At 35.2% G+C, this 27,937-nt stretch overlaps 1 protein-coding gene across 2 annotated transcripts in view; it reads left to right on the top strand.

The window, feature by feature from the left end:
• Nucleotides 1-13,137: 13,137 nt before the first annotated feature.
• The window catches only part of LOC117316312 (collagen alpha-1(I) chain-like), a 30,021-nt gene continuing 15,221 nt past the window's right edge, over nt 13,138-27,937 (top strand). Inside the window, exons 1-11 of one of the 2 annotated variants that reach the window (XM_033870860.1) lie at nt 13,138-13,506; nt 22,780-23,010; nt 23,887-23,903; nt 25,007-25,108; nt 25,295-25,339; nt 25,751-25,804; nt 26,637-26,690; nt 26,865-26,918; nt 27,162-27,215; nt 27,431-27,484; nt 27,802-27,900. In XM_033870860.1, the coding sequence (XP_033726751.1) occupies nt 13,413-13,506; nt 22,780-23,010; nt 23,887-23,903; nt 25,007-25,108; nt 25,295-25,339; nt 25,751-25,804; nt 26,637-26,690; nt 26,865-26,918; nt 27,162-27,215; nt 27,431-27,484; nt 27,802-27,900 (858 nt within the window). In that variant the 5' untranslated portion in view covers nt 13,138-13,412. The remainder of the gene's footprint in view (nt 13,507-22,779; nt 23,011-23,886; nt 23,904-25,006; nt 25,109-25,294; nt 25,340-25,750; nt 25,805-26,636; nt 26,691-26,864; nt 26,919-27,161; nt 27,216-27,430; nt 27,485-27,801; nt 27,901-27,937) is intronic. The other variant, XM_033870854.1, reaches the window with a different exon arrangement.

Below are 27,937 nucleotides of genomic sequence, written 5' to 3'. Positions count from 1 at the left end.
CAAAATATCTTTGAAAAATCCTACAAACGATTGAACATTCTAAAAAGTTTAAAATACAAATTAAATAGAGAAACATTAATAACTATCTACGTAGCATGTATAAGACCAATACTAGAATATTCATCTGTAGTTTGGGATAATTGCAATAATACATGTAAACAATTGATAGAATCAATACAGTTAGAAGCTACACGTATTATCACTGGACTTAGGAAAGGAACTCCACATAATATATTATACAAAGAACTTGGACTGGAAACTTTAGAAAGTCGTCGAAAAAAACATAAACTTATACTAATGTACCATATCTTACATAATAATGCACCCCAATACCTAATTGATATAGTCACTCAATACTTAAATGACAATGAAGACACAGTACATAATCTCCGTAGGCAACGATTATTCAATCAGCCACTATGTAGATCAGAAAATTATTATAACAGCTTTTTCCCAACTATGCTACGTGAATTTAATTCCATTGACACTAAAATTCTAAATTCACCATCCCTAGGTGTTTTTAAGAAACTTATCACTCCCGTCAATTTAGACCAGGGTCTAATCTGTACAACGGACATTTTTAAAAATAAAGGTAATAGAAAAGAAAATATTATATTATGTCAACTTAGAAACAATGCAAGTAATTTAAATTTTGACCGTTTTAATGATCATCTCATAGATTCACCATTGTGCAGATGTAATCATGGGGATGAAACTTCATACCATTACTTTTTTGAATGCTGCTTATATGAACAGCAAAGGCAAATGTTGAAACAAAATATCAATGACCAGCATCATCTAACCACTATAATATTAACACATGGAAATTACTTGTTGTCTGATGAAATTAATATCAACATTCTGAATGCCGTTCAAAAGTACATTAAAGATAGTAAGAGATTTGATTAAACTCAAAATTAACCATACTTATTCAAATGTTATTTTCTAGACCCAGACTCGCTCAATTAGTTTTTGATTATTATTTTACCTGTATTTACATATATTCTATATTGTTCATATTCTTGATATAAGAATGTGGTGAACCTGCGACCTGCTTCAAAAGTCAGCTGATCCCTAAATATCTCTGATTGATTTACTTAATTCAAAACTAGTATATTCAACTAGAATCTTTTTATTCCAGAGTATAATTACACAGTTTGTTATATCTAACATATGAAAGCTTTGCTTGGATGCAGGGGCATTCAGTCTGAATCTAGCACACTAAGATGGATGGCTACAGAAGGAGGAGTAAGACATTTTATGCCTGAACATCTATAGTGCTGCTGGATTTAAGGCTGGGTGCCTATCCTGTATCTAAGCAATAGCTATTAACTGAGGACAAAATCTTTTTATAACTCTGTAACATGATCATAATTTGACAAAGGATATACTAGAACCTTATTACCTCCCTTTCCCACTAATTGTTAGTTCCTTTTATAATTACCTCCCTTTGACCATATATAAAAATCAATATATTCATGAAAAAAATTTCATCTCCATAGATATTTCATCTCCATTGACTTAATTTATATACATACTTCTTATACTTCTTCACTTTCAATTGTTTTAGTTTAATTCTACTATTGTTCTGTTTGTATTGGGGAAGACTTATATAGGTCAAGCCTGCTGTCTAACCTATTTGTATAAATATTATACAAATATTATACAATAAATATGTTGAAATGAAAATATACAGTATTCTTCTGAATGTAATCCAGTATGGCTAAAACATTTTATTAAGTTAAGACTTTATGACCAGTACTTACAGAAATGGCAGAGTGATGTACACAATTCATCAAAGGCTATTTGTTATAGAATTTTTAAGGATAACTGTAATTTTGAAAATTATTTAGATATTTTACCTGATAAAGATAGAGTATTTTTTTGTAAATTCCGCACTACTAATCATAAATTTATTGCTGAAACTGGCAGATGGCACCAGATTGAGTATAAGGAAAGAAAATGTCCACATTGTAATGGTCAACAAAATGGTGATGAATTTCATTATTTACTTGAATGTACAGCGTTATCTGCTCACAGAATTTTATATATAGACAAATACTATTGGTCAAGACCAAATATTATTAAATTTAACAAACAAATGAATATGACTAATGTTAAAAAACTAATGAAAATGTGTATTTTTATCAGATTAATTAATAACATGATTTGTCCTCATTGATAATTAAGAATGAAACTATTTTGTTGTGAAACAGTGCCATGTATCAACTATACGAACACTACTTTAATTGTATATATTATATTTTAAATATGTTTTTCTCTATACATCATGTCAATATGTGAAAAGATAATGAAATGAATTGGAATTTGAATTTGAATTCGCTTCGACTGAAAAAAAAATCAGAAAGTTTCAATGAGGTGAACAAAGGTTCGCTCTGATGGGTAAAAAAACCTTATATTTTCACTGCAAAATCTTATATGTTCACTGCTCATCGCTGCAGTGAAAATATAAGTTTTTTTTATTTGATCAATTTCCATATTTCATAGGCAAAAAATGTAATTGAATGTAATATTGTACATGATACAATGTATACATTTGCTATAAGAGATTGGGACCAGATCGGGCCGGGGGTAATTTAGCTATCACACAAAGTTGTCAGGATTATTTTACAAACACTATCACCCTTTTCTTACAAATGTATGAGATATCTCTATAGAAAATATGATATCAAATTAAATAAGATATCTTATAAACTTTACGAAATATACGAGATAAGTAAGATATTCGATAAAGTATAGAAGATATCGTTTTAAGAAAAAAGTTTTTGAGTTATCTTACATCTTTCATGAGATATCATAAATTATATTAGAAAGTCTTATAAAGATGTAATATTTCAAACTTTAAATAAGATATCCCATAAACATATAATATAAATCTACATTGTATAAAGAAAGAAGGTATCTTTATTATAACTTAAATGTATTAACAATGAATAAGATATCTTAATTATATATTTTGGGTAAATTCGAGATCAGCATCGCTCCAGAGATAAATGACGACTTACCTTGCTATATGTCTGATTTGATTTAAGTAGAGGCTATAAAGTATGCTTCCCGTTGGAAACAGTTTTTAATGCAAAAAAAGGTACATTGTATCAAGCTTTCCAGTTTGTGAGCTGCGACCATTTCCTTTGAAATTGCCCGTATGAACTACATTGTTGTACTCGGTAGCTACACATGTATTGCAAATCTCTCTGCCCAGTGCTCAAATACATTTATTTGACATATTTAACTTGTCTATATGTTGTTTTCGAGGTATTAGTAATAAACTTCTCAACTGATGTTTGGATATTATCATTGCACATGTTTTTGTTGCACATGCAGGCATCATAAGTAGAAAATTAGGTTTTGATCGATTTGAAAGTTCAAATGAAGTATTTGTTTTGATTATATATTCATTTGTACAGCATATCATAATGCTATACTTCATATTTATATCTAGTCCGTGTATGCAAGCCACTTTTGCGCCAATATATATAGTGAGGAAAACTCCTGTCGTGTCCCCCTCAGTTTTCTCCCGCCACAGAAGTTCGGCATATAGAAAAGGTTTTCCCACAGTTCGGCAATCAGCTGCCTTCTTTTCTCTGGTGAACGTAGGAGATGGGCTTGATGTTTTTTCCAACTACATGAACATTTTTGTAATTTATTTATGTAATCTCACTATAATATTATTATTCATTTAAATTTAATTCAATTTAATATATTTATCAGAAAGAAAAGAAAACGAAAGAAAAATAGGTAGTTTTAATCACTATTTCAGTTTTCCCAAATCTCGAAGATGTTCAGTTTATATTATGTATATCTTATATTAGAAACTAGTCAAACAGATACGTGTCCCTTGGTACAAATAGAAATCTCTTTGTTTATGTTTAAAAAAAATCCTTGCTTTTCACAAGTCAGATATTTTTTTAAACCCTTTTCATAAGATACAATACACAACTTTGGTAATATCGATTGAATAAAATAAAAATAAAAATAAAAATACACGAACCGACAATGATCGAGCTTTCCAAGTCAACATGATAACCCACGAATGACTAGACGGAAATATACACTGTGCAGAGAAAAAAATTCGAAATTCGGTAAATTACATTAATATATTGTGTAGTGTATTTGTTGTCTGCTTATTTTTTATGGTAAAATGGTATCAATAGTGAATACGGATATTGATGATCTACAAATCCGCAAAATGCAATGTTTTTTTTTTTTTTTTTTTTGCAATATCATGTATTTTAAGAAATACATGTACGTTGAATTTAGAGCAAACTGTCACAGAACAGCATAACTTTGAAGAGATAATTCATTAAGTGTAATGTTGCTGTACATCTTTGTTGATGCATTTTTGGAATATTTTTAGAAAATATGTCACTCCCTTGACCCACAACCCCTACCCTCTTAAACTTAAACAGGATGGGTTATGCTCATGGAAATTTGTCATTTTCACTGACAACATAATCATCTTCAAGGAATTTCAGACTTAAAGGGTCTAATTCACTTATAATATTTGAATAAGTCAATACCGCTAGTATATTTTTATGGATGCCAGTGTACATGATTTGTATGAGGTGTGACACATCCTACCCTATACCGTAGTACCGCCTTGCATAGCATAAAGAAACTAGATATATGTTTTATATGCAAGATAATAATGTTAAAGTTCAACGAAAATAAATCTTTGATATTTTCATTGAAAGAATAAATTCCCTCAATTTCATCGAAGACAATTCCTATGCTATTCTATGTTATAGTCCTGTAATGCCACGTCCACGAATCACAAAACGGAACCCCCAAACACAATCCACGTCAGTAATGCATGCGGTAATTTGCTGTGTAAAAGACATCAACGTTTGAATAATATAAATGAAACTATAAAGTCTGTATACACAATGTACTCATTTTTTGATGATTTTGCCATGGGTTCTAGTTATATAAGTTGATTTGATTATAAATTCGTTGACGTTTGAGATGTGTTTTTTCTTGCTTTATGCTTCTTTATCATTATTATTATGTTATGTTGGGTGACACGTAAAGAAAACAGAACAGTAGTTTGTGGTCTACCGAATTCTGTAAACACCTGTGTAGCACCTGTTAACATATTTCATGCCATGATCACTTCCTTTTGATTACTTGGCTTTTATCCTTAATATGAAGCGTTAACATTACATAGAACCACCCTATCTAGGAGAACATGAGCGCTCTCCGGGCGTGGGAAACACAACTGTATGGAGAACTGACAGGGCAAACACAGCTGTTGCCAATAGCACTTGCTGTTAAAAGACCACCATCCTCAGTTCACAATATTGGATGGTCACGAATTCTTTGTTTTTGAGGTATTCTCTTTAAGACTAGGATTACATTTTCAAACAGTTGAAATAATGTGATCATTACGTTAATAAACTGATGCATAATACAAGGTATGTTTACCTTAAACAGAACGGTCATGTCAATTTTGACCATATATACGAGTAATAACAATGCATTGTTTACCAATTTATTTAATTCAATTTCAATTCATAATTACCTTATATCTTAGGGTTTATCAGTACAAATATATACGGTACATACATGACAGATAATTACATACAATACCGAAAAAAGGTAGCTCACAAACACACATAACATCATCATCATCATCATCATCATCATCATCATCATCGAAAGAAAAGCTCGATCGAGGTGAAATAAACAATTCAAATTTCTGAATTAATTTTCAATTTGAAAATTCATAGAGAGAGAGAGAGAGAGAGAGAGAGAGAGAGAGAGAGAGCATCTTACTTCTCAAAGACATAACTCAAATAAATAATGTTGTTGTCGACCTCGACCTGTAGAATACTAGGAAATGCAGTAAGGTTCCACCCGCTTTGCCAAAGATGACGATGATTTGTTTTTAGTGACGACGACGACGACGACGACGACGACGATGATGATGCTTTGGGTTCAGAAACGACAATAATGATTTGAGTTAAGTGACAAAAATACGATGATTTGGTTTTGGTGACAAAGACGACAATTATTTGATTTTAGTGCAGCTGTTCGAGAAATCAATAAACATGATTTATCTGAACTAATGGAAATGTACATGTATTATACTATGGTACTTCATTATGAACACGTTGTATGGATTTCGGAAAGGTGGTATGTCTGCATCGATTGCACATATCGCCTGCACGTATACACCGTTCGTTCCACGTTTTGCATCCAAAAAAATCAGTTTTATTTTTGGATATAACGTAAAGCAGTAGTTCGGGAGCCACTGACCTGAACGGATTCGGGACGGCGCTCTCTCTATCAGCTGATTATGAATCAGGCGACATGAGGGGCCCAATGTAGGGCATTCCTACTGACGCATGTAACAAGTGGGACATTTCTGTGGTGAACGCATTTTAAATGATCATTTTATTTGAGGGTTACTGAAAGCCATTCAGGACAAAACTTCATTCAAAGAACATCCTCATAAAACCAAGAGCAGGTTCTTGACCTCTATCGAATGGCTCGATGGTGGTAGTTGAACTCCACCATTGACCTATGATGCACGATTTCCTATCTCCTTGTAAAGGTACAAGTTAAACATACACTATACTGACATACACATGCTATTTAGCAAGTTCATAAAGCTACCTTATTAAACTCGATTCGTTTGGCTCAATCACATTATGTACATATGTGTGTATGTATGTATATTTATAATATGATTAGGATATTTCAAAAACGATTTCTGCAGTGAGAGCAGATGTAAAATAATGGTGCTATTCTGTGAGAAAATCCATGGTAGTGTCACTCACTTGAGAACAAATCTGTAATAGTGATACTTTTAAGAGAACCAATCTATAGTGATTAAATTTTTGGAAGAATAAATCTGCGATACTGATGCTTTTGTGAGAACCAATCTGTAAACACGGCCCAATTACACTTTTGTGAGAACCAATCTGTAAACACGGCCCAATTACACTTTTGTGAGAACCAATCTGTAAACACGGCCCAATTACACTTTTGTGAGAACCAATCTGTAAACACGGCCCAATTACACTTTTGTGAGAACCAATCTGTAAACACGGCCCAATTACACTTTTGTGAGAACCAATCTGTAAACACGGCCCAGTTACACTTTTGCCCGGAGATGTCGTAGGTTAGTGAGATATTAGTGCGATATATTTTCCCCTTTTTATTTTGTCTATTTCATAAACTATCTAAATGAACATTTTTTTAAAGCTGAATGAAATCACATTGAAGTCCATGACATATGTTCAATTTTGTTTTAAAAATGACACATTTTGAAAAGTTGGCAGATGTATCAACAATTGATTTTTGTTTGTTTCCCATTTTTAACTGAAACCAGATTGCTCATCAGTGTCATTATGTACGTCTATTCAACCATTTTAATGATATATTTGGACGGCCACAGTATCTTCCGCACTGAACACCTGTATCTGCTTGTTATCGCGAAAACAATTTCCGATCTAAAACTCCTTGTGGCACCATTAGTCTTTTTACTTGAGTCGAAGGGAAATGAAACTCCAGCAAAAAAAAACATTTCGCACGGTTTTTCTTATAAAATTGCGTAAGAAAAGTTTTTGATTCGAAAAGTGCTGTTTAGACTCGTTCAGTGTACCGACTATGCCGTGTGAGAAAACAGTCATTTATACACACTGGTTTTCTACAGGAATCAGTACCATGCATTAATACTCCTAGAGAAATGGACAATTTGATAATGCTTCGTTGAAACTTAAGTGGAACCGGTTGCCAAATCTTTGTCAATTTTTTTTTCTTAATTGCAAAACAAATTCTAAAAAGATATATATATATATATTACTACTATGCATTTGAACAAACCTTCAGATATAATTCTGAGCCGATGTAAGCTATTTTTTGTAATGAAGCCTTACGAGTCGAATTTATCATCTTTTTTTTTAACCGTACAACCGACCCTCCCAGTCGCCAACGACACCAAACTACGTGGAAGAGGAACGCATTCACGTCACTGTTTGTTAAAGTAAAAAACGAAACATTGACTTTTTTTTCTAAACATAATTTGTATACGACGGCAGCTGAAACCTCTGCTGGGCGTGTAAACTGAGAGGGCCATATCGGTGTCCACCGATAACCCCGAGTTAGGGAGTGAGATAAACGGCGCTATTCCTTCCAAAGATTGACCCACTTACCATGTGTTACGGCGAGTTAACGAATCCTTCGTCGCCGTAGGTACCTCTCCCAATACAATACTGCTCTGTAAGCAAATCAGAACTTTCCTCAGACGTGGTTTTTGAAAGCCATAGTAGCTTTATGAGATAGATAACGGACACAGTATTCACGTATATAACAAAATCCAGTAAGGGATATTATATTAACTCATATTGCGGATAAAAGATGAATTTTAGAGCGACCAGTTCTTTAAAGTTTAACTACCCCAAACCTATATAGATAAACCTCTATCACTCTTCCTATACTGAATTCAAACAACAGAGAGCAATTCGATACAACACCGATCTACTTCGTAATAAATCCGGGAAAATAATTAAATAATTACGGGACAATATGAAAAATACAATATATTGGAGGATCGTTAATGTGAAAATGATGGTGAATACATCGAGTTAAGTATCGTTTGGCGAACGCAATGCTGATCCTTGTTGTAAAAATACATTTTGATATTATTTTTAAAAAAAAAGGGGGGGGTGATTTTATAAGATAATAAAACTTAAAAATCAAATGCAACAATAACGCCGGGGCTTGAGAATTAATAAAATGTGTGCCCGTTTTGTCAAGTAAGCACATATACTCGTAAGCATCAGCACGCAAGAGGGATCACGGATTCAGTTTTTGCCATGCAAGCAAATCACGAATGGGATGGTGTGTGTCTGTGGTTTAACACGAGTTGATATACAAATATCAGTTTCACAGAAAGAAAAATTCATATAACATGCCTACGCTGTCTCTAAACTGCATTTTTTTTTCTATTCGTCTATTAAGGTCGTATTCTAAGAAAGATCATTGATATTTTAAAGAGATAATTTGATACACAGCATGCTTCTTTTTGCCTGAGATATCCATGAATGTCAGGGCATTCTATTTTCCTTAAACAATAAAAACAAATTGCAATAACTGATGCTTTTTTTGTGGATTTTGTTTTCTTTTTTTTTTCAATTAAAACAAAAATGTTGAACAGTAACATGTTATACACAGGGCATTGTAAATCGTAATATCGTAAGTAGGCAGGTAATCTGATGAGCAGGGAGGAAAAACGAAATGAATAGAACACTATTGTTAAAGAGTTATAGTCGTGTTTTACTAGGTAATCGTCACTGGTATAACGCACGCTTAAAAACGCAACACAATACTTACCGTACACTTGTATTAATGAATATATTATTCATATAGTAATTGTTTGCAAAGACTCATGATGATTTTTAATCAACTTACTTTTTAAAGATTGTTACAAATATCGAATAAGATTAATGATTTTTATTAAAGATAACACAAAATTGTAAATTCGAAGTTGAAAAGTCAAGGATGTAAAGGATGGAGATTGCATCAGTACAGCAGGGATTGCTTATCAAAACCAAACTTACCATGCAATGGAGCTATACTTTCTAATAAAGAAGGAAGGGTAATGGCACATCAGGTTGTGTTCTCGGTGTTATATCAAATACTATATTGGAGTTTCCATTCCTTTTGTATTCGTTATATTTACCCCCTGGTATCATAATCTACATTTCAATGGTAACACAGAGAAATGGAAAAGTATAGATAAAACAAAAATAAGTAAATGATTCTAAATAGTTTCCCTGAGTATTTATATATTTTGCATGAGAGGATTAAAATTATTTACTTAACCTATTTTATGATTTTGTACGTTCCTTGTTTGGGAGTGTTAAAGTGTAAGATATGATATAGAAAACATGCAATTGAAGATACTCTGTAGTGACAACGACTAACATCAGACATCAAAATAGATATGAACTAGAGAATTTCCTTCGTTACATTTCACATCCATCATGACTACTACTAACAATTGATTTTAAACTGGTGATTATTCCTCCATTCTTGTTTATAGATGACATGGTAATAAACAACAGGTAGAAAGACAATAACACGTGGAGGCTTATTGTTAGATAAAATATCTCATGATAGACGTCGTATTTTTACAATCTAGGCATTTTTCTCTGTCCTAGACCTTATCTCCGACCTAGATCTCATATCCTTTCTGTTATAGGTTCTTGACCCGAAAGTGAAACCTAACCGTTGATTCCTCACTCCTCCGTGTGGCTTCCATCATCGGTCCGGTTTGTACTCATGGTAGTGACTGATTGATAAACAGGTCATTACCATCCTCAGGATTGTTTAATTCAAACTGAACAATCATAACGATGATGATGATGATGATGATGATGATTCATCGTCGGCGTCGTCGTCGTTTCAACATATTGAGGTATAGGGGAATATATTTATGTTTTCGACATATAAACGTGTATTGTTGCTGTAAATAGAACAATAGATTACAACACGCACTAAAGGTTCATCTATGACATAACAAGAACGTGTGGGTTAACGTTCAAAGAAATCTTATTCATATGGTTACTGTACCGAGATAGATAAAAGGATCAGGTGCATTGTATACTACTAAACTTGGTCATGCTTTGTTAGTAAGCATCTGCAATATATACAGCAGGTCCATGAACTGAGAGCACGACAACAATGTCGATACAGTGTCTGTTGTTTTTTATCAAAAGACTTACATAACATCTTGCTTCACAAAACCAAAGCATAAGCATGAAACAGATGGCATTAGATAAATTAAGATTCTATACATATCTGAATATCGTATATGCTGCAGTTTGAAAATGGAAGTATGAAAACAAATGGCTGCATATGTATTTCAGTAAGTAACATTCTACCATTGATCATTGTCACCATCTAAAATGAAATAGTTTATTAATGTAAGCAAACATAAATTATCGCCATCTGAATTCCTTCCAAAATGCATATATACATGTTTTAGTTTCGCGTTCATTTAGAGTTTGAGGATAGTTGTATTACATAGACAGTGACACCAATTTTGTACAGAGCGCCGTATGTCTATGCAATATATCGTTTTTTGTGAGTTGCTGTCAAAACTCTGAACACAAATACTTTTTTTGCTAGTTATGTCTGTAACGTTTCGTCTCATCAGAAAACATACGTACAAAAAAACTGGAAGAGTAAATCGAGAATTCCACGTCAGGATGAATGTATTTGGTTGAAATGCAATCTATGTGTAATGTCGTGACGAGTTTTCTTATCTTGCCTTCAGAACAGAGCACTGAAACCATATAGCTACGTACTGAACTACACGGAGTTTGACACATTAATGACCCATTTCTTGATCAAGGAGCTATGGCAAAATATTTAACTAGGCAACCATTTCCTCACGATCTATCTAATTGAGAAGAAGAGAAGAGTCTGGTTTGGGCTAACGAAAATATACATGATAACTTGCATTTTATGAGAAGAGATAATGATCGATTTCTCTGTTAAAATACCAGTCTTAAATATCGCATCAATATTATTATACTATGAGTGGAAATGCGAGTTAGAATAATAATAATGACAAAATCCTTCCTTCCTAGATATAGTTATACTTTCTGTCCGCTTTGTGTTACCTATCTAACTAGTCTACAGAAGGATGTTCATGATGTATAATTAATCACGGTATCGGCAACTGTGTGGAGTAAAAGGTCGTTTCAATAAAGACATTCATGTGGAAAATCGACCAATAAGGTTCCGCAAACGAATGCTAGCAGGAAATATCTCAATCTGACAAACGCGTAAAGGAGACAAAAGAAAGTTTATTAGTTCGTGCATGTAAAAATATCACTGGAGAATCGAACAAGCCTTAACGTAACCCCAGATATTTCAATGGTCAAAGTAAGGTTGATTTAAGTGGTTTGAATCCACAGGTGTTCTGACCACCCTAGAGTCAATCGTACTGATTTTTGGCGTCTACTGGAGAAAGTTTGTGATACAGCATGTTGGATACGGTGGCTGAGGTTACATGCACAACACTTAAATAGACGGCAATTTGATAACTGTACGTGTGTAACAAGTTAAATCTGAGAAGCAGGCACAACCAGCCGATAAACAGAATGCTGACTGAGACAGGTTTAGACTGCCTGCTGAATAAAAAAATGCACGTGTCTAGAAAGCTTATGTAGCCATAGCGGTACCACCTGTATTCATCTATATAGTATTATAAAACGCGCTGTTCGGATTTTCTCAATAAAACAAAAAGACAACAACAAAATACCTATTATTCAAAATGCTAGTTTAAATTGAACATCATTCAATCATTCAATCTAAAAAGAAGTGTTTTTTTAACAGAAAAGGAAAAAAATGTATTTAATATCGTTTTTTGCTTAGTTGGCAAAATATTATTCTTTATTAAATTAATGGTATGATCATGAACAGACAGGATACTAAGTAAATTTGAGAGTAAATTAGACTTATTTCTAGTTTTGTTTCTAATCGGAGCTTAATAATTTATTACCCTTTTTAAATAATTGTATACCACAGTAAGCATTGTAGAACATATTTTCGTTTGAAATATATACGTTTTTGCCTTACAGGCAGAATTCAACCAATTTAAGTGCAGGGTTAGTTTATTTGTTTTAAGAATAACATCCTCCATAAATTTGAGAAAAGTTGACGAAGCGAAAATTTTCTTCGGCAACTGAAGCAGTTTTCCCACTACGTAAAATGACACGTTACGTTAGACAAACGGGGCACATAAGACAGGCAGAGAGACGCGACTGATTTAAATAACGGTTTTACGACGGGGTCAACCTAGGTCAAGCTCCAACTCATTCACGTCTCCATGGCAATGATTTGTTTCACACTCAACAAGGTTTTATCAAATACACGTAAAAAGTATACGGAGTGGCGGTATCACATTACTTCCAAGCGGAGTGTGCAAGCTTGTGTTTTTGCCACTCATATAATTTTGCATAATTGAAACCGAGCTGGCCCGAACGTCCATCCATCTTACGAACGGGTTGCAGATGCTGGAAACGGGCTTAGGAAGCAGCGCGCGACTGGTAGCCTGGGTCACAGTTGTGGAGACTGATTGGCCGTTAGCGCATGTGTACCGTATAAAATTCTGACTTATCATCGCAAGCATTTGAGGGCTAGCCGCCTGGCTTTTTGGTCGACGGTACTAGACTCAATATCTCCGACGTCGCTCTAGGAATCCTGTGTTGCTTTTTCTTCAAAAGCAGCACGGCTCTTCCTAGTGTTTAAAAGGCCTGAGCATTCAGGCTTTTACTACCAACTAGTCTTTCAATCTGGACAGATAATTCCATTTGCTACTGTTCCCCCATAAATGCAGTAGATAGTTAGGAAAGAACACTTATTAGCTCAAAATGACATCGTACGCTAACGTACGGTGGGGCTTTCTGCTCATATGTATGATTGGAAAAATATCAGCACAACAAGGGATTAACTACGCTCGAAATGGTACGTATCAGACAATACTAACAAAGTAACAAAGTAATGACTCAAAGCTATTTAATACGGTATCAAATTAAGAGAACTTTTATGTCACAAACGTGTTTACATGTTTATACAGACACATCTGTGACACGCATCAAAAGTTCACGTCGCCTTAATTATGTTGACAACAAGCCTTACTTAACCTTCAATTCATTGACAATTTATTTAATGTTTCCGTTTGCGTCTTCATTAATTATTTAATGGAGTGTACTCTTTTCTTGCAATGCATCATTCTTTTGTCTTCCACGACCATCCTCAACATATACCTACGCCTCTCGCTATGTTAATGTATTATGTAATTGGGTGATCAACTGTTTCTTTTTCTTCTTTTTTTTCCTTTATAGGGTTACTGACATTATTTCACAATAATATATTTTGATGTTTTGTTATATGATATATAGTATTAGTCTTTATGACAATATCTTTCTTGTGTGCATCGTTGTCGTTGTCCTTTTTATACATAAAGATTTAACTATCAAACCTACCTATGCATGCCGTTTTTATACTACAGTCGTATTAACTGAAGATTTACATATGTTTACTAGTAAAATACGTCAGAACGTCTTTAAATACAGGTGCTCTACTTTTGGAAAATATGCGTTTGCTATCTGTATTTTCTCTCAAACATTTTAATTTGATCGCTTCATATTTTAAATCGTATCGCGTTACACGATATCAAACATTATCATAAAGGGCTTTCAATGACTTGTATATGGTGCCACGTTTGCAAAATGGACGTCCGCCATATTTGTCATTCAAAATGGCGGACATCACCCGAAAAGAAATAATTGTTTGTTTAATTGATTAAATTTGATATTAGTCCTATGACATATCTAGAGTAATTGTGATCTTGTCCAAATAACTATTTCTATTATTCTATCTACTGGGGACGTTGCTAGGTTAGTATTGGGACTTTGAGTGCCACGTCGTTATCTACATCACTAAATCAAACAAGCTGACTTGGCAGTTTCTTGCATGGATGTCTTTGTCATCTCAAAATTGAGACTATAAGGCAAAATATTTATACTTAATAATTCTCCATGGTAAGTTATGACAATCAGAAGAAATATAAGCAAACCTTAATAAACACTTACTAACAACATACAAACCAGAAAAGGCTCCATAACGCAAATTACAGCGTGGTAATGCTGCATATTTGCTTAATTGATAATTTTACAAAGTGATCATTAATCAATTTATTTATTTATTTAACAAATATTAGCTTTTTTAACCCACGATAAGAGATTGATCCTTTGATTAATGTTGTCACAAATCTGTCGTTCAAATGGAATTATCTTGCTTTCCTTTCACGACATGTCTTTATAAAAAGAAATTCATTATAAACTAGACTTCAGTGTACAGATGAATTATATTGTTGTCCTCCCTAATCTCTGGTGTATAAAATCGATTTGGTTGATATCTATATCACAATATACGCCTTGCAGTAATCACATTTTATAGATAAGCGAATTTCACGGAAGAGATACTGACAAGATAAGAGGCAAGCATAGAGTTTGATAGTCCAGATGTGCTTGATTATTAATGATTTTTTGTTTTGTTATTGATTGAAGTTATATGATTTAAAGACAATAAATGTGAGAAAAAGGGATGTTAATTAGATTATGCATTTTCTTCACACCAGATAAAATACTAAAACAAACTACATGAACATCTTTAATATAAAACACCTGAGGTAGCTGTAGGATACATTATGTGGGATGAAACAAAGATATCTCAGGAACAACATCGCGTGTTTTGTCAGTTTTTACAAGAACTTCAATTAACTTAAAATCGGAATACTCAGATTACGACTTTTAAACAATTGGATTTTTTTGTATGTATGCGTCTGGTAAATCTAAAACTTCTCGAAAATTTAGAATACCTTTTCAACGCATAACCTGGAGTACTCTCAAATAGGAATCGATATCGTTGGCAAAACAGAAATTCAATCCAAATGAATATATTTTTTCAGAGTTTTTCCATTAATGAGTCTTTGATATGAGTATTGCAACATAATAAATTGTTGGTACATCCCCGATATATGAAATGTATTTGCCATGTCCTCCAACCACTTAATGCATGCATTTGTTAGACAAATACATCACAAATCTTTCATTATACACAAAATATATTCGAGATAAAAACGGTTCTGAAAATGCTCGACTATATTTAACCATGTATCATACATGCGACATGTATATTAATATGGATGCATTTGTTATCTTGTCAATGTAATGCTACCCTCATCAAGACATATGGATAAGGTTAAGGTGATATTTTGGATTTATGTATTGAATTGAGCAAGACATTTTGGATACAAAAAGACGTACCTCCATCCAATGTCATATGAGGAATGGTGGTTAGGGGGCACAGATATCCAGGGTCATATGAGGACGGGTGTCTAGGGGCATATACATCCAGGGTCATATGAGGACGGGTGTCTAGGGGGGCACAGACATCCAGAGTCATATGAGGACGGGTGTCTAGGGGCATAGACATCCAGGGTAATATGAGGACGGGTGTCTAGGGGCATAGACATCCAGGGTCATATGAGGACGGGTGTCTAGGGGTGCACAAACATCCAGGTCTATGAGAGAGGGGTCGTCTAGGGGCACCCAACATCCAGGGTGTCATATGAGGACGGGTGTCTAGGGGGGGGGGCACAGACATCCAGGGTCATATGAGGACGGGTGTCTAGGGGGGCACATATATCCAGGGTCAAATGAGGACGGGCGTCTAGGGGGGCACAGATATCCAGGGTCATATGAGGATGGGTGTCTAGGGGGCACAAACATCCAGGGTCATATGAGGACGGGTGTCTGGGGGGGGGGGGGCACAGACATCCAGGGTCCTAATGAGGACGTGCTGTCTAGGTGGTGCAAAAAACATCCAGGGTCATATGAGGATGGGTGTCTAGGGGGCACAAACATCCAGGGTCATATGAGGACGGGTGTCTAGGGGCATATACATCTAGGGTCATATGAGGACGGGTGTCTAGGGGGGGGCACAGATATCCAGGGTCATATGAGGACGGGTGTCTAGGGGGGCACAGACATCCAGGGTCATATGAGGACGGGTGTATAGGGGGCACATATATCCAGGGTCAAATGAGGACGGGCGTCTAGGGGGGCACATACATCTAGGGTCATATGAGGACGGGTGTCTAGGGGCATATACATCCAGGGTCATATGAGGATGGGTGTCTAGGGGGGCACAGACATCAGGAGTCATATGAGGACGGGTGTCTAGGGGGGGAGGCACAGATATCCAGGGTCATATGAGGACGGGTGTCTAGGGGCATATACATCCAGGGTCATATGAGGACGGGCGTATAGGGGGCACAGATATCCAGGGTCATATGAGGAGGGGTGTCTAGGGGCATATACATCCAGGGTCATATGAGGACGGGTGTCTAGGGGGGCACATACATCCAGAGTCATATGAGGACAGGCGTCTAGGGGGGGGCACAGATATCCAGGGTCATATGAGGACGGGTGTCTAGGGGGCACAGATATCCAGGGTCATATGAGGAGGGGTGTCTAGGGGCATATACATCCAGGGTCATATGAGGACGGGTGTCTAGGGGGGCACAGACATCCAGTGTCATATGAGGCCGGGCGTCTAGGGGGGGGCACAGATATCCAGGGTCATATGAGGACGGGTGTCTAGGGGCATAGACATCCAGGGTAATATGAGGACGGGTGTCTAGGGGCACCATCGTCCAAGGTAATATGAGGACTTTCGTTACTGGTGCAACATAGCCAAATGTGCTTGCCATGAGACTTGACTTGATATTGCAAAGGCGTTAAACCCCAAGCAAATTTACTCACCATTTAAACAGATGTAAGGATCTCAAGCTGATACATGAAACACCGATTACGGAGAGGGCATAGTAATATCGTCAATCATTATATCATTGGATTCACACCAGGTTTTTTCCTATTGACGAAATGTATTTCATAATTGAACAATTTGTGCCCTTGTAGGAGTATCTAGTAAACCAGTTCAATATGGTGTAGATTTAACAATGCCTTGCTACAACATCACAGGAGGTAGATGTTTGATAAACGACATTTGATTGGGATTTAACGTCTTCGCAACATCATTGTTACATTAGAAATAAAAGCATTTGAAACTTTAAACCTGCCTCTTATCCTAAATATTGCACATTGCTGTTCGTCTATAGTGGCTAATGGGTGCCGTTTTATTTCTTTTATAGATAAGAATAACTATGTTGATATATCTAGTTCCTTACCTTGTTGATATATCTAGTCCCTTACCTTGTTGATATATCTAGTCCCATACCTTGTTGATATCTCTAGTCTCATACCTTGTTGATATATCTAGTCCCATACCTTGTTGATATATCTAGTCCCATACCTTGTTGATATCTCTAGTTCCATACCTTGTTGATATATCTAGTCATATACATTGTTGATATATATAGTCCCTAACCTTGTTGATATATCTAGTCCCATACCTTGTTGATATATCTAGTCCCATACCTTGTTGATATATCTAGTCCCTAACCTTGTTGATATATCTAGTCCCATACCTTGTTGATATATCTAGTCCCTTAACTTGTTGATATATCTAGTCCCATACCTTGTTGATATATCTAGTACCATACCTTGTGATATATCTAGTCCCTTACCTTGTTGATATATCTAGTCCCATACCTTGTTGATATATCTAGTCCCATACCTTGTTGATATATCTAGTCCCATACCTTGTTGATATATCTAGTCCCATACCTTGTTGATATATCTAGACCCACACATTGTTGATATATCTAGTTCCATACCTTGTTGATATATCTAGTCCCTTACCTTGTTGATATATCTAGTCCCATACCTTGTTGATATACCTAGTCCCATACCTTGTTGATATATCTAGTCCCATACCTTGTTGATATATCTAGTCCCATACCTTGTTGATATATCTAGTCCCATACCTTGTTGATATATCTAGTCCCATACCTTGTTGATATATCTAGTCCCATACCTTGTTGATATATCTAGTCCCTTACCTTGTTGATATATCTAGTCCCTTACCTTGTTGATATATCTAGACCCACACATTGTTGATATATCTAGTCCCATACCTTGTTGATATATCTAGTCCCATACCTTGATGATATATCTAGTCCCATACCTTGTTGATATATCTAGTCCCATACCTTGTTGATATATCTAGTCCCTTACCTTGTTGATATATCTAGTCCCATACCTTGTTGATATATCTAGTCCCATACCTTGTTGATATATCTAGTCCCATACCTTGTTGATATATCTAGTCCCATACCTTGTTGATATATCTAGTCCCATACCTTGTTGATATATCTAGTCCCATACCTTGTTGATATATCTAGTCCCATACCTTGTTGATATATCTAGTCCCATACCTTGTTGATATATCTAGTCCCATACCTTGTTGATATATCTAGTCCCATACCTTGTTGATATATCTAGTCCCTTACCTTGTTGATATATCTAGTCCCGTACCTTGTTGATATATTTAGTCCCATACCTTGTTGATATACCTAGTCCCTTACCTTGTTGATGTATCTAGTCCCTTACCTTGTTGATATATCTAGTCATATACCTTATTGATATATCTAGTCCCATACCTTGTTGATATATCTAGTCCCATACCTTGTTGATATATCTAGTCCCATACCTTGTTGATATATCTAGTCCCATACCTTGTTGATATATCTAGTCCCATACCTTGTTGATATATCTAGTCCCATACCTTGTTGATATATCTAGTCCCATACCTTGTTGGTATATCTAGTCCCATACCGTGTTGATATATCTAGTCCCATACCTTGTTGATATACCTAGTCCCATACCGTATTGATATATCTAGTCCCATACCTTGTTGATATACCTAGTCCCATACCTTGTTGATATATATCTATTCTCCAACATTCACCGATTTATTAGCAGTTTTAGACATTAGAGATTTCTCTGTCAAGCCCTTTGAGTATGAAAGATTGCACACGCTAGGCTGAACCGGAAGTACTTCCAAAACTACTTTTTGTTTAGAATTCGTCATCTTCTTTTAAGTAAATATTCGAAAATATACAGGCTAAACATATCCCTAAAGATTACTTTTGTAATAGGGAGTATGGTTAGTGTTGCTGCAAATGTTAAGAAGGGCAACATTATTGCATTCTGTCCTATTGGTATATATGTGATGTTTAAGGTACAGATGAATGACTCAAGTGCCGCCAAGCATGAATTCGCTGAAGGAAAACCAGTTGAAGATTGTGGATTTATGTTAAATGATTTCATGGAAAATGATAATAATCCAGATAAATCTGTCTATACTAGACCTGCTACAAAACCTACATCAACAGCTCCTCCTCCTCCTCCTCCTCCTCCTCCTCCCCCTCCTCCTCACCCACCACCACCACCACCAGCCAGGCTATTGTATGAGGAATGATGGGGTCATTTAAAAGGCACTTAAGATTCATGTTCATGTAAATCGTAAATCAGGTGATATATATCCAGATAAAAACAAATCACTATGATGTTGCAATTAAAAAGATGTAACTTGACCAATTGTTAATATGTATCATGCCTGTCCATGGGTCTTGAATTTGACATTTAATATGTTAAGCTACCTGTTAATTTCGAAAAAACAGACGTAAAAAGCATGTTTCAGGAGAACAAATAAAGCTCATGTGGATCAGTCATATTGCATAAACTAACCATGCCGTTAGGTCACAGGTGTCTATAGCAGATAGTGCGAGCGCATGTTTGACCAGATTTTACTTTATACAACCATTAACATCTGTTCTCTTTTGACCTTGAAATGCAAATGGCGGCTTTAAATTATATAGCACATTTTTGGCATATAGTGAGGCCTTTCTATCTTCAAAAACGCTCTTAGCATACACTATAAAGAACCCTGATAATAGTAAGCAGCCAGGACAAGCAACCATGTGACGACAATGAAACAAACTTACGGGAAGGGATCAACCTAAGCAACGTACTTAACAGCAAACCTAGAATGTATGCTACACCGGAAAATAAAGTAAAGTGCCCTATTGAAACCTACAAAGTGTTTGGTGACAAAAGAACATGCTCCTGTAACAAACGTGTCCTAATCCTAATAAGTTTCTACGTAGTCCGGTCGCCGACATATACTTGGACAGCTGTTGAAAAATTTGGTGAACAAGTGTAAACTCCTGGGAACTAATAACAGGCAACTGACAAATACCAGCGTCAGAAAACAAATGTGTCAAGATGAAAAACAACGTACCCGACAGTCAGGCAATGCCCATCACTGGAAACAAAAATCGGCAATCTTTCAGCAATTGCAGATATTCCAACAATCTTCAAAATCCCCGTTTCTCTCCACCACAGTATCAACAGAAGCTGACGTCGTCAACAGTACAACTACCTCCCTACAGCTATCAAAATGAAGAAATCGCTTAACAGCATTTTATTTTGCTCAACCCCTACCGATTACCGTTTTACAGTGATGAATGAATGCGTAAGAGACACAATTTTGTATAAAATTAATATATCAACTGTGTTAACATCATACTAATATCACTGATACCTTATTTTAGTGTCTGGTTGAATAAATATTGTGAATTAATTTTAGACCTAAGGGTATGTTGCAATGTTTTTGTGGTTGTGATTGGTACTCCTTCAAATAAGGATATTGATACGTCGATCATATGCATTTGTTTACAAACAGACCTTGATCACCTATGGATTATGCAATTATATAAAGTGGTGGAAGAAAAATAATAATTCTCAACCTAGGGATTGTGACAAAGAAAGCTCAATCCTTGAGATAATTAATGAATGTCTGCAAGCATCGGGTTGAACATTTATGAAATGAAGGAAGCAATATTTCAGTAAAAACGATTTAGATGGAACCCTTGTTGATAAGCGTCTTCGACAGTTGAGAGTTGACATGTTGACAGTATATCTCGCAAGAAAATATACTTTATTAAAACACGATCGTCATGTGATCCATAAACTTTTTGCGTGGTCTCATCAAGCAGCACCACATGAAAATGTGATCTCAATTTCTTCGTCAGCAGTCAACATCCGTTGTGAAATTTTTTATAATGGGAACAAGACCGTGAATGTTTACTGTTGTATAATGTAGCAAGGAAGGATGTTACCATCTAGAAATGGAAAATTAACAGCTGGGAAATCAAAACTATCACACAGCTTTATAGTAATTCCAAACTTGAATTACTGTTGCTACAATGTCTAACTGGTTGACATTGATACATTTCTTTCTCAGAAGCTTTTCTTCTCGGAAATTCAGTGTTCACAGTTTAACGCGGTCACAGCCAAACAATGTGACTGTTGTCAGGTTCTTGTTTGTACCAGAGGTTGCTTTATGTCTCGTTTGGAGATGTTAATGTTTTTGCTTTACTATTCATGTCTTGTGGTGATTTGGCTTACGTTGTATTTGTTTCCTGGACTGTTCGCATTAAATTTTCAGGCTAGGAAACCTCTCCTTTAGTATACCTTATGAGGATTTATCAACTATTGATAATCTGTTTTCGGATTTCACTGCAATGACCGATATACGGTTCTCAGAATTATGAAGAATATGTCATAATTCGTCGGAGCAATGATAACGCTACTTTAATGTGAAATGTCTTAAATATAATTATAAATCCCGGTAAAGTTTCGCCTCCTTGGCCAAATTTCAAAAAAGTAAAATAATCAACTCTTAGCTTACATCAAGTATAATCGCGAGTCTTGCTTTTATCATATTATTTTCTAAACTTAATTAGCTCGTGTGGATCACACGTTTAAAAAACAACTACATTATCAAATTATGGGCGTGTAGCGATATGTAGGCTTAGGCAGTTTCTTACCGTTCTCCTCTATAAATGACCCTTAATATTCTGTTTTACACTGAGTCAGAATTCAGTCCGTGTGTCTGTTCGGGATAGTCATTCATAAATACTTATAATTGAAGTTCGCTTTCCTCAAATGGGCCGCGGTGGCCGAGTGGTTAAGGTGTCCCGTAGGCCGGTGGTTTTTCTCCGGGTACTCGGGCCTTCCTCCACCTCCAAACCTGGCACGTCCTTAAATGACCTTTGCTGTTAATAAGACGTTAAACAAAAATAAACAAAGTTTTCCTCAAAGTGTTTTGGATATATATATACTTGAAACAATTTAGGCGATGTGTCACGGATTGCATGCTTGTTAGCAACAAATATATCGTTCACCCTTTCTCTTCCTAAAGGATTACCACCACCACCGACACCAGCACCTGGAGCGGACTGTTTTCTTGGCGGCAAACGTATCCCTCACCAAATGCCGTTTGTTCAGTGCCTAACACTTGACTCTTGCATCTGTGTTAATGGAGAATTGCTCTGTAATAAGATCGAGTGTCCTGCTCAAACTGAATGCCCGCTCGGACAGGAACTGGTCGTGTCGCCTGAATCAACGATACCATGTTGTCCTGAGTGCCAAGGTAAGTAATCAACTCATCTTCAAATCTGAAATTCTCTTCTCAATATTGTTTATGCATTGCACAACACACGACATACTGTCCGTATGTCAGTTTTGGTGATACGTGTTTTTACACTGTCAGTTTGCAATTTGTAATGTAGTGTGTTTATACACTGTCAGTATGTCAGTTGTACTGTAGTGTTTTTACACTGTCAGTATGTCAGTTGTACTGTAGTGTTAATACACTGTCAGTTGTAGTGTTGTGTTTATACACTGTCAGTTGTTGTGTTGTGTTTATAAACTGTCAGTATGTCAGTTGTTGTGTTGTGTTTATACACTGTCAGTATGTCAGTTGTACTGTAGTGTTTATATACTGTCAGTATGTCAGTTGTAGTGAAGTGTGTTTATAAACTGTCAGTATGCCATATTTACTGTAGTTTGTTAAACGTTTTTTGTTGAACACTCCTAGTATAGCATGTTTACTATTTTTGTTGAACACTCTTAATATATCATATGCACTGTCTTTGATAACTTCAGTATATAACCTCAATATCATTGTCGGTATATCACCAGTTATATTGTGGTGAGCACTTTCATTATAGTACTATTCTGTTAACACATGTAGTGTATCATTTACACAGGTAATGTTTCATTTACAATGCTGTGTTAACACAGGTGATATTATATTTACAATGCTGTGTTAACACAGGTGGTGTTATATTTACAATGCTGTGTTAACACGGGTGGTGTATAATTTACATATGTTTACATCTGCTTTGAAGTGAATTAATGCACCTAAAAGTTTATGCTCTAAAGTAAAATTGCCGGATTTTTTTGTAAATAAGCACGGGTTTTATGTACAGAACATGCATTCTAAAGGATGTTTTTTCATTTACAGAGGTTATTGGCAAAAAGGTATGTATGCATAAACAACATACAGATCATCATATCAATGATAACCAAAAAAAAGCTAAAATCTTGAAAATCAATTTCATTCAGAACTAATAAACTAATTTTTTTTTGCACGAAAAGATAATATATTCTTACCACATGTGTCAATAAGTATCTTTATAAGTTTTATGTTTTGTATTATCAACTTGAACGATATCGCCGATCCGTCCTGTCTGGACAAATCAGTGATACTTATACCAATACACCATTACAGAACAATAGTATAAAATGATAACAATACACCATTACAGAACAATAGTATAAAGTGATAACAATACACCATTACAGGACAATAGTATAAAGTGATAACAATACACCATTACAGGACAATAGTATAAAGTGATAACAATACACCATTACAGAACAATAGTATAAAGTGATAACAATACACCATTACAGGGCAATAGTATCAAGAGATAACAATACACCATTACAGAACAATAGTATAAAGTGATAACAATACACCATTACAGAACAATAGTATAAAATGATAACAATACACCATTACAGAACAATAGTATCAAGAGATAACAATACACCATTACAGAACAATAGTATCAAGAGATAACAATACACCATTACAGAACAATAGTATAAAATAATAACAATTCACCATTACAGAACAATAGTATAAAGTGATAACAATACACCATTACAGGATAATAGTATAAAATTATTACAATACACCATTACAGAACAATGGTATAAAGTGATAACAATATACCATTACAGAACAAAAGTATAAAATTATTACAATACACCATTACAGAACAATAGTATAACGAGATTACAATATATAGCAACATGGAACATTAGTATGAAGTGATAACAATACATCATAACAGAACAATAGTATGAAGTGATAACAATATATATCAACACGGAGCATTAGTATGAAGTGATAACAATACATCATAACAGAACAATAGTATGAAGTGATAACAATACATCATAACAGAACAATAGTATGAAGTGATAACAATATACCAATAATCGTAAAAAGAATAGTCTGCATATGATCTAAGAAGACTAGAGGTACATTCATATGAGTATTTTTGTTGATGTAGGAGATGAGCAAAATGCAACTTGAACATCAAGAACTTGGGAAACTTGCTGTTCGTTCTGATGAGAAAGCAGGCCCAGCTATGGCGGGTATTCCAATGACACAGGTAAGGCTTTGTGTGTTGTTATACAATTTTACATTTAAAGTCAATTTCAGCCTTGTAAAAACAAAACACACAATAAGCAAACAAAATCGCATTTTGACAACCATTATAGTGAATCACTGTGATCATTTATAATATGTTTTAACATGATTGAACATTATGATATCGGTATTCTTTATACCGCAACAGGGAGTTCCAGGACCACGCGGACCACAGGGATCAATGGGCCCAGCTGTAAGTATAACAACTCTATTTTAAAAGATAACTTCCTCTAAATAACAATTCAATACATATCGTGTTATTATTCAATTAGTGGTTTAGGAATGTATCTTACAAATGATCACATCCTCATGTATAACAGTGATACTGGAGTCACAGTAAAAACTTGTACAGAATATCTACATCAGCTGTTTTGTCGATGATATAGTTTTGATCGCCGTCTTATATCTAATTTCTTAGAGGTTTTTCAAACAAAATAATCCTATAGTTCCGACTACAAAAAACTGTGGAATTTACTGATGGAATGAGAAACATCTTCATATAATTAATTGGAATATGTTAGATAGTTAAACTATCGCGTGTGTCACGCTGTTATTACTTCTATCAATAATAACATGTTTGACTGTCCACGCCACTTTTTTTAAGGGACCACAAGGATTTATGGGGATGAGGGGAGAACCAGGAGAGACTGGACCACCAGTAAGTAATTTTATTGAAAACACTCTTTGCGTCGAAATGCCCTTGTAATACCTTAAATGCTTACTGTTTCAGCGTTTATTAATTTTTGTCAATGAAATATAGAAATAGATTGATACCAATTTACCTTCCATATGCATGCATACTCTGTCATTTTTAAGGTATTTTATATCGCAAAATAAAAATCAAATATCACGTATGTACACTGCGCCATTGGAGGCTAGGGTATTGGGTGCCGTAAAGCGTGAGTTCCAGGACCAGTGAGGGCAGGAGTCATAAAATTGTCTGACTTGTCATTTGTGTTACTATTTAATATATCTAACCATTAGGATAATTATCATATGTACTATGTGTTGGTGAGCCGAGGGTTAGATAGTTGAATTCTGTAGTAACTGTTCTGCGTTGAATATATGTGATGTACTTGAACATTACGATTCAGGTATTCACATCATCTGAAAGAGGATTTGTCACTATAACCATGTCAGGGTTTCGGGACAACCATTACTCATTGACCCGTTCTCTTTTTAATAACGTGGATGGTGAGGGGTGTAAGCTGCGGGTAGTTCTGGCTAAACGATTAGCTGCAGTAGGTTGTGATTTTGAGACACAGTCTGGACAATTGATTTCTTTCATTGTTTGTGTTACTATGCTACTTACCGCAGTAGCTCCACTTACAATATTTTGTTGACTGTGGCTTGAACATTTTAAAAATGAAATATTTACTACGACTTTACCATGTCTGCATTTTATTCAAAAAATTGAAACTAGTTCTAATTTTGATTTTTGTTTTGTTTTAGCTGCGCACTAAATTTGAAACCGTTTTCTCTTTCTTTAGGGACAACCAGGACAGCGAGGATTCCCAGGCCCATCCGGTCCACCAGGAGCTGATGTAAGTGGAATTTTGTGTAACTAAAGTAGCAACAGGATCACAATAAAATCATAAATATGCTTTAATGTTAAAACCTTTTATTTATTAATTATACATACACATATGATTTGTGTTGTATGAATTGTATCTAATTTATTTTTTTACGACGTCGATGATCTTTTTGTCCTGTTACAGGGTGATGAAGGATTGCCAGGCGAACAAGGACCATCTGGACCGATCGGCTCTCCAGTGAGTTCTCAAAAAAGCACTATGCTATTAACTGGATGTATTTTGATATTTTATTATAAATACATCAATATTTAATTAAATTTGTAAGATACTTGACTTCAATTAATCAAAGGTGTATGCATATTGACGTTTTGATAATATACAAAATGGATTATTTTTTACGATTTTCTACAATACCGTACATCCGGATTTACTGTAACATGTTAGTTGTAGATCATATGATAATATTATGCTTTGTTTTAGGGAAACCCAGGACGTCCGGGTATGCCTGGCTTGCCAGGACCTAAGGGCCACAGGGTGAGTTATAGCAAGATACATGTAGTGTAGTTTGATTCATGTAGTTGTTTATATCTGAAGACACCACATTTCCTCAATATAGATAAATGCTGCTCTCTAGATGTATTCCCATGGAATGCGTTCCAATTCTGAAACGATTAGCATTTGATTTCACATAAAGCATAGCAGTTCTATCCTTCCTGTGCATAATACATACTTTCTACATTATTCCACAGGGATTTCCCGGAAGCACTGGAAAAGAAGGACCAATAGGAGCACAGGGACCAAAGGTTAGCTGTTTTTATATTTACGACATCATAAAAAGGGTTAAAGTTGTACAGTGTATATTGATTTGAATAAAGCACTATCAGAAATACTACAGAACATAAAAACGAGAACGACAGATTGAGGTCGAAAAACACAAAGAGAAGAAAGGATACACTTTCCAAGACCATTTGCTTAAGTGTTATAATTAGATATGTGGGCCAAGGAAAGGTAGGCCTTCTTCATCTATTCGTTTAGCTTTGATATTGTTTTAAAATGATAAAACATAACTAAAATATATCTGTATTTGAAATAATTGTTTTTAATATTTCTTTCACAAAAGGGACCCTCTGGGCTTTCTGGTCCACCTGGGGCACCAGGACCAATGGGACCTACTGGAGCAACGGGAGAACGTGGAAGGGACGGATCGCCAGGACCAATGGTAGGTTTTATTCCAGTTTTGTATAATGAAGATAAAT

This window comes from Pecten maximus, chromosome 2, assembly GCF_902652985.1.
Source record: "Pecten maximus chromosome 2, xPecMax1.1, whole genome shotgun sequence".
Lineage (NCBI taxonomy): Eukaryota > Metazoa > Mollusca > Bivalvia > Pectinida > Pectinidae > Pecten > Pecten maximus.
Note: the sequence above shows the minus strand (reverse complement) of the source record. Positions and strands in the feature narration are given on the sequence as shown.